This window comes from Poecilia latipinna, unplaced genomic scaffold, assembly GCF_001443285.1.
Source record: "Poecilia latipinna isolate Pla-1442-1.1 unplaced genomic scaffold, P_latipinna-1.0 Scaffold1696, whole genome shotgun sequence".
Taxonomy (NCBI): domain Eukaryota; kingdom Metazoa; phylum Chordata; class Actinopteri; order Cyprinodontiformes; family Poeciliidae; genus Poecilia; species Poecilia latipinna.
This window is the reverse complement of record NW_015114312.1, coordinates 35,173-44,257: the sequence shown is the minus strand read 5'-3', so window position 1 is coordinate 44,257 and position 9,085 is coordinate 35,173. Positions and strand designations below refer to the sequence as shown.

General features: G+C 44.9%; 1 protein-coding gene across 1 annotated transcript in view; it reads left to right on the top strand.

The window, feature by feature from the left end:
- The window catches only part of foxo6b (forkhead box O6 b), a 59,973-nt gene extending 51,275 nt beyond the window's left edge, over nt 1-8,698 (top strand). The window contains exon 2 of the mRNA XM_015060251.1: nt 4,476-8,698. Within this exon, the coding sequence (XP_014915737.1) occupies nt 4,476-6,203 (1,728 nt within the window). The 3' untranslated portion in view covers nt 6,204-8,698. The remainder of the gene's footprint in view (nt 1-4,475) is intronic.
- Nucleotides 8,699-9,085: the final 387 nt, after the last annotated feature.

The following is a 9,085-nucleotide window of genomic DNA, read 5'->3' as shown; positions in this document are numbered from 1 at the left end:
ATTGATTGGAGTGTCATGCACCATAATATAAAGACAAGCCTGCATAAGCTGGCAAGACACTGTACATCAGATGAATATGTTCGTACAACTGCTTTATGGTACAGTATGTGAGAAGTGGGAAGCTGTTAGCATCCAGTGGATCTCCATAGAAACAGGTGACAATCAGTCACCTCATTATTATAAAAGTGGTCAGTGAATTTCCTCAACACAACAACATCCACTGAACTGATGCATCATGCAATCCTGAACATGGAGAACCCAAGTGGCTTTGAAGGACGAGGACAGAAAATATAACTTTCATCTGATAAATATCAGATGAAGGATAGTTGATGTAGTTTTATTTTAATAAACAGTGGGTTCATAATGATCGAGACGTTAGATCTGTCCAGGCTCCTGGACAGTTTACCAGGATGACCTTCATTTTCTGACAATAACTCGTACTCATAACAAACCATTCCAGATTCATGTACTTTCACACAATAGCATATCAGAGAGCTTTTTACTGTAGTCACATATATTCATGAGTTGTGGAAATAGAAAACTATGACAGTCCTGTTTCTAATTTCATATGTTATTTCATTTGTATAATTTTCTTTGTGTCACACTTTGTTTTCATTTATCTTAGTTCTTATGTTTGGGGAATTAACTTCTAATATAACATGACAGATTAGATACAGTATCTAACCTCTTGGTGGCAGATAATGGGTGCACGGCCACTAGTCCCGTTCAGTCCACTTTAATCAAACTTTGTTTGATTTGCCTAGAAGAGGGGTGTCAGACTCCAGTCCACAAGGGCCGCTGTCCTGCAGGTTTTAGATGTGCCACAGGTAAAAAAACACTGGAATCAAATGGCTTAATTACCTCCTTATAGTGTAGATACGTTCTCCAGAGTCCTGCTAATGACCTAATTAGCAGGAGGGCCACTGTCCTGCAACTTTTAGATGTGCCTCTGCTGCACCACACCTGAATGGAACAGGTGTGATGCAGCAGAGGCACATCTAAAAGTTGCAGGACAGTGGCCCTCCTGGACTGGAGTTTGACACCTGTGGCCTAGAAGGTCCAGCTCGTTTGGGAAGGTGGGAATTCGTAATTGAATTCATACATTCATACATGACTGCAGTTGGAAGTCATGCATGAATGCCAAGCGACCCAAAGACCACTCCAACAGCAGGAAGTGGACTATGCCACAGGGCATTCTGGGTAAACATCCCATGAGTCAAATGGTAGCAAGAGAAATGCCAAAAGAGAAATCCTCCGACCGCTAAAATCTGACACCACTCCAATTTTGTTGTCTGATTGATTCATCCTGTGTTATGTCATGGTTAGCACTAAAGTTGAGTTATTAAGCACTTTCCATTTAATAATCTCAGCTTAAAACTGGATAAAAAGAGAGGAAAAAGTTATTTAAAAAATTGGCAAAAACTTTTCATATCTAACAAAAACAAACATGACAAGACAAGCTGTGACACAAATCCGATAATTAACATTTAGAGTATTTAATAAACTGGAATCTGGAGACTTTGTTTCAAACATGAAACTTTATTAGTTACTGAAGAGGCATACATGGCATAAATAAATCCTCGATCTGTTTTTATCAACTCCATTCTGAAAGGTTTAACTTAGTTTGACATGCTCCATATTCACCTTCATCCTTATGATTTGTTTCATTTGACGTGTTAAACTGATTCATCTCGATCAGTTTCCCTACATGAATATGGATGTTTTGTAAATTTATCCAGTTTACTGAATTATTGGCTCTTTGTTGCTCTCTGGTTCTGACAATCACAAGAGAACCAGAGCTTTATGATGAATCTGAATGATTCTAAAAATCTCACTTTAAATATGTCTAAAGAAGAGAATAAGCTGCCATGTGTACAGAATGGTGTTCAATATAAGAGGAGGAGACAGAGGAGCAGACTGCTGTAGTAGTTTCTCCTTACACACACACACACACACACACACACACACACACACACACACACACACACACACACACACACACACACACACACACAGCAGCTAATCACAGCTTGGTACAGGTAGTGAGGCGTTGGGACTGCTGGTGATTGAGCCTCCCTGGTGGATTGGAAGCAGGAATCTGACAGACTCAGATAAAAGGCTGTTTGGAGTTGCCTGCAGCATCAAACAGCATCAGCTGCCTCCTCCTCCCCCTGTTTATTCCCTTCCCATCATCACCTCCCCTCTTCCTCACTCTTCTCCCTGCTTTGGTTTACTCTGTTGCCATGACTACTCCCACAGCCAGAGCCGTGGCCTGTCAGGGCTCAGCTCTCAGATCACCTGATGCGGGTCGCCTTCACCGGCGGCCTCTTTCGCACTCCGACACCGTTCAGTTCAGCCGCGATGGAGTCTGAGTGTGTTTTGAAACGGAGCATGTGCAGTTTTGTGCACACACTATTTTAAAGAGTTTCTGTGTGTGTGTGTGTGTGTATGTGTGTGTGTGTGTGTGTGTGTGTGTGTGTGTGTGTGTGCGTGTGTTTGTGGGTGTGGGGGGGTTTAGAGGGGGTAACATAAATGCGAATCTCAAAATCCAATTTCCACATCTGTGAAGAGAGTCTAGTCAGAGCTGTGTGATTTGAGTGGAGGATGGGATGAAATTACCTGTTAGAAGTCACGCTACGGGGATGGCTGCTTTTCTACATGAATGAAAATTGTAGTAGGCAGGACAGCGGTGATATGAAACCCACTTAGAGCTGGATTCTTTCTGTAAACACTCGCCGACAAACCAATTACCTGCTGTTCTCTATGGTGCGTTTTCTATAAGATTCAACGAAAACAAAGTGAAATTCTCTCTTTAAGCTGCCTATCCACATTGCAGCCGTGTGGTTTGATGGTTTTCTTGTTGGCAGTGCTTTGAAGTGTCCCAGTAGGAAGCCACTTAGCCTTCTTCTAACTAACTGCTCTAACATTTCACCAGGTTGGCCAATCTTTCTCTCTTCATCGCTTGGTCAGGTTTTGAATTACTTTCCCGTTGAAGTGTCCCATCGACGAGCAGAGTCCACTGGATTTTTATTCAAATCCCCTGGTGTTTCAAAGAGTTTGTCATTTCTAACATTCTAACAAGGATCTTGCGACCGTTAGAAGGTCTTTCTCCCGTTAAACACAGATTTGCATCTCCTGCTGTTTGTTTTTCATATTTGCTCTGTCTTCGAGGCTGCAGGGAGGTTTCTGAGAGCGCAGATCTGGTGAGAGAGGGAGAGAATGAGCAATGTTGTGATCAAAAGAGGCTGGGACACCGAGAGGGAGATGAATGGGCTTGAGAGCAGGAAAATTGGACAGGAGGCAGAGAGTGAATGAAGATAGAGAATAGCTCAAGATATCTGCAGACAGAGATTGTGAGTTATGTGCAGGTAATAAACAAGGCAGAATAGATAGATATCTCTAGAGAGGAAAAAGAAAATGGTGTGTGATTGCACACTCAGGCTGGGCTTAAAAAGTTTGGTCTTGCCAAAGCATCCCAAAGGAGAAAGGGAAAGCAAAAAGAGGAAAGGCAATGGAGGAGTAGGGGGGTAACTGGAGAGAGTGTGAATAATGACACAAGAGGGAAAAATCTGGATGAACAAGCAGCATTTAAACTAACTTGGCCAACGCAGATGATGTGTAAGCCTAGTAAGCTCTCCTTTAGGCGAGCTTAGATCTCATCAACTCGCTCCAGGTTGGCATTGCCTTCAAATGCCACTGCAGAGCTAAGGATTAGCTTTACAGCCATCATTCAGACTCAAACATGGTTCTAAAGAGGCCTATTCTTCAGCCTCCCAAGACGCTCCACACTCACCCACAGCAGCCCCCTCCATCCCGCCTCACAGAGAGCCTTCATCATCAAAATGCTGTCCGCTGTAGTTGCCTAAGGTCGTGGTAATTGTGCCGAGATTTTAAAAAGGAGGTTAAATGAGCATGTCACTTACCCCGTTTGCTTCCTATCTTTCTTCTTCTAACCCTGTGTGTTTCTGTTTCTTCCTTTCATTCTGGTGCTCGTCTGCAACCTCTCGTGCCAAATCACACCCCCTCTCTTCATTCCTCCCTCCTCAGCTCTGGCTGGATCTGAGGCTTTCATATTTGGAAGCCTCACAATCGATATGGGCTGTCTGTGATTGGGTTGCCTCATGTGATTCATTTCTGTAACCTTGGTGATAGTTTGATGTGGAGGCTGCACCCATGTCCATATTATGACTCAGTGATAGTGTGTAGAGAGGAGAGGTTGGTCAAGGGAGGTATCGATTGGTCCTTCACACTCGCTGCCCTCTCTGCTCTCCCCACTATCTCCTAGTTTTTCTTTATCCATCTTTTGTCTCACTTGCCATGAAGGCGTGATAGCTTAGCCATAATTGAAATGACTTTGTGCTCTCAAGAACTGATTATTTAGCTATAAATGTTTCCTTAGGCAATCCTATTTATCTCACCTTCTGTCCCTTATTTCCTTGGTCTCACTATCTTTCCATTTTTTTCTCTCGTTGCAGAATTCAATCAGACACAACCTGTCACTGCACAGTCGTTTCATCCGAGTGCAAAATGAAGGGACGGGAAAGAGCTCGTGGTGGATGCTAAACCCAGAAGGAGGGAAGATGGGTAAGGGACCCAGACGACGCGCGTCATCCATAGAGAACGGGACACGCTACTTGAAGACAAAAGGTCGCACGAGTCGAAAAAGAGCAGGGACTATAGGCCTGGGACGGGGACAAGTTCAGGGAGCTGGTCCGACCATCCAAAGCTCCCCAGAGCATGGCAGTCCAGCGGGGAAAGGAGGCGTCATGATCAGCGGTGAAGAGTATGACACTTGGACAGACCTGCATTCCCGCACTTCATCTTCTGCCTCCACGCTGAGTGGCTGCCTCTCCCCAATCCTTGCAGAAGCGGAAGCTGATGAACCTGAGGAGGGTGGACTATCTTGCTCAGCTTCCCCTCGGATATACCCTAGTCCAACAAGCACCCGCTCACCGGCTTTGGGCACTGGGAGCCACTGCCCCAACGTGGAATTGCCTCAGCTGACTGATCTGACTGGAGCTATTAGTCTAGATGAGAGGAACTACTCCCAGCAACAGCAAATCAAGTGCAATGGTTATCCCTTTGTGCCTGGGCCAAAACCGGAAGGATCCTATTGTGTACCAATTTATGGGCAGTCTTCCATGTGTATGTTGCGGCACCACACTCCAATGGAGACCATTCAGGAGAACAAGCCAGTTAACTTTCAGCACCCAATAAGGGGCTATTCAGAGAACAATGCTTTGCAAAGTCTTCTTACGGGAGGTCCTTACTGCAACAAAGACATTGTGCTGGGTCAGGGACGTGAAACGCATGCACTGTTGACACAGGGGACTAGTGTTCACAGCCAGCACAACCACAATCAGAATCCCAGTCACAATCAAAACCATAGCAACAGCCAAGAGCATGCTCTCAATCCCAGTCTACATAACGGCCACGGCTCAGTCCATGACCAGAACACAGCTCACCATCAAAACCACAATCAGGGTCATAAACACCAAGCCAGCCTTGACTACAGCCACAGTCACAAGCCCCATATTGCCCATGAGTATGGTCAGAGTCATGAGCACAGTCACAGAAGCAAAGTGAATTCCAACCACGACCACAACACTCATTCTAGTCAAAGTCACCTGCACAACCACACACCCCCAAACCCTCATAACCCTATGCATAGTGGGCCTCACCATCAGGCTCTGTCTCCTCGGGTGAGCACTGACGTCCTGCAGCCCTACAGTCTTAAGAACTCTAACCACTATGGGCCACGCCCCCACCTCCCAACATCTCCTTCTCTGCCCCCAAACCCTGCAGGCATCCTGGATGTTCCTCAGGACCCCTGTCGTCTTGCTTCTGCTCCTCATCCCCGACACCAGTCCTACCCCAGAGCTCACCATCAGGCCATGGCTGAATCCTGGCAAGCCTATTATCACAACAACCACAATCACCAACCAGGGAATTCGGCATATCAGGGACAAGTGCACAGCTCGCACAACAGAATGGCTGCCCAATTGGAAATGGAAAATGCCCCCAACAGCCTAGACTGTGATGTGGACCCGATCCTGCTTAGTGATTTTATGGACACAGATAATGTGGACTTCAACTTTGATGGTTCTCTTTCTCAAGGGGTGGGCATGGGAATGGGCATGACTTTAGGGGCTTTTTCTTGTCCTCCACCAGCTCATAGCCACCAGAGTTGGGTGCCTGGGTGAACTTGGATCTGAGGGGTTTGAATAGACCATAAAAGTCACCCGCTGGGCAGTGCTCTGGGTCGGCTGTTCCCTTGGACTGATTAGCTATGATTCTGTTTTTTTTTTTTTGTTTGTTTGTTTTTTTTCCAGGCATATTGTAATTTTATTTCCTGGGGACTCGCACACTGTATTTTTTTCTCCCTCCTTCTCCGTGTTTATGAAGCTTTCTGTCTCCATGTTGAACTTGCTTCCAATGAGCCCAGTGGTAAAATCTGCCCCTCTCCCAGTTTATGCCCTGTAGGTTTTTCTCTCTCTCCCCCTAATCATCCTGTTTGTCCTTGGCTCTCAAGCACTTTACAGCCATCTTTTCATACAAATGCAGTAACTCAAATACCAGACAAAGTCATGTTGTATGTTCACTTTTAATGTATGCAATCCACTTAGTATTATCTCCACCTACAAAGAATTTGTTGTTCCTGACATAAGAACATGATCAAACAGCTGCATACATTTCCTCAGTGCCGAGGTGCTCATAGATTGGAAGGTAAAGGGCAGGGGGTGGAGGGTTGTGGTTGCCAGGTTTAAGAATAAGGCTGATATTTTTTTGAAAGACTGAGGCATAAGGGAAGGGAGGTGAAACAGAAAGAGAGAGGGATTTGTCCTCTCCCTAGTGAACAGGGTTGGTTCCTGCTGTGTCCCGGAGTGGAGGACAATCATCCATCACACAACCATCAGCGCCATTCCATTGAAATGCAACGTCCTTTCTTTAATCTCCAAAGTAATGCCAGATTGATGCATCATGATTGCTAATCTAATGTGCTCCTCTGTTTTTTCAACCTCCTCCCCTCCCTCTTCAGCTCCGGACACACGGGCTTAATGTGTTTTGGTGAAAGCGATGATAAAAGTCACTCAACACTAAATGGGGGTAGGGATTGGAAAAGGGGGGTGGTGTTAGAGGAGGTGGAAGGGGGGGGGTTATGGAGAGGAGATGATAGGAGAAGAGAAATGCAAATATTCCCTCTGTGCCTCTTTCTCTCCATTTTGCAGATTTATGTAGCTTCCGTACAATGAAATAAGCAATGATCAGAGCCTGCTGTACATCCTGAGGAGCTACATGATTGGTCAGAGCTGGGTTTCCTCAGCTTGGTACATTCACTGACCCACTCCAGAACAGCTTAGCAAGCGGCCATGAGTCAACTGGGATGCTGGTGAAGCTGCCCTCGTCTCAGTCAATAACAGCCAGGTTAAAGCCCTCCATGTGTTTCTACTCCAGAGAATTCCTCGCTGATGAGCAGCATCAGCCGATTACTATTTTGTGCTATCTCCTGTACCCAGACTCCCTCAAATCACACCACCCCAACCCGAGGTTACTCGGAGGGTAAACAAGAGTAATTAACCGCCAAACAAGATGGATGATTTATGCAAGTGCATGTAGTCGCTCATTGGCACAAAGTCATAATTCTTCCCCCTGCCAAGCACTAGGAAGGTGATTTTTTAAGAAGTGGTGCCGGGCCATGAGGTAAAGTGTCTGTTTCCAGTGTCCTTCATGTCTTTCAGCCATCTTCCATATGATCGTCCCCACCCCTCCAGGCCACGTATTTATGTTGCTGTTGTCTTTTCTCGTGCTCGTTCAATGATTGTGCAGTTGTCTGTCTGATGTAGTGTGGATTGGAGCGCTCTCCAGCATTTCATTTATGTTGTTTGCAGCTTGAGAAGGGACCGAGGTGGTGTGGGGGCTTTTGGGCTTCCGACCTTCTGAGGACAGAGAGAACAACACCATGGGAGAAGGGAACGGTAGATAGACAGTGAGACACAGAACAGGGAGGAAAAAGTGAACAGCGTTAGACCAGATCTGTTTAGCTTTAAGAGGTTTTCTATCTATAAAACTGCCTGTTACAATCAGGCCAAATGTCAAGTGCTGCTCAGCCGGCTCCAGTGAGCTTCGACCAGGCAGCCACTTCTCCCTTCTGATTAAGGACAATGACTGGTATTTCCATACACCTTTCTTTTCTTTCCTTTTCTTTTACTTTCCTTTCTTTTCTCTTACTTCTTCTTTTTGTGTGTGTTAAAATGGCCCATTGTTGTAACCCAGCTGTATTTGTACTCCTGCCCGTGTGCACCTGTGTGTCAAGCTTCTCATGGGCGTGAGTGTGTGTGTGTGAGTGTGAGTGTGTGTAGAAGTGACGTACAAGAACTGATTAAGGGGGAAATTGCTGAGAAGTTCCCTGCCCTGGTGTTTTCCATGCTTGGCTGAGTGCAGCATACATTATATATACAGTTTATATTTATTGTTTGTGAAGCTGGGTCTAAAGAAAGACCCCTCACTGCTTTGTCTTCTTGTTGACAGACACAGAATGCATTTCAGTTTGACTGCATTTCATCGTGTACATAATCTATATTTACAAAATTGTATTCTATTTTTTTTTGTTTGTTTTTGCAAATATGTTTTTTTTTTTTTCTAAAATTGTGTATCTGCTCATCTGGTGACCGTCAAATAAAACAAAAATGAATACAGATTCCTCTCATGTCTCAGTTATTCACCCAGACACTGTTAACGGGTCAGGTTGGATTCCTTCAACTGCGGTTAGGTAACATTGTCGTTAGTAACGGTTTCCTTACTCGAAGATGAAGTCATGTCTCTGTGAGTTCGCAGAAAAGTCTAGAAATAACGAAACAGCCAGCTGAACAAAATCTGTGTTTTAGGGAATGAAAACAAGTCAACTTAACCTGAACTTTACTGTATCTACTCAGGATCAAGGTATCACGTTCTGTAAATATATAACTGAAGTGGACTGAGTTGCACTAAATAAAAGAACTATGAAATGTTTCAGTACTACAGTATCATCAGATTTTGTAACAAGCATGGATGGACATATTGTTTACACTCTGCTTTTCCATTTGGA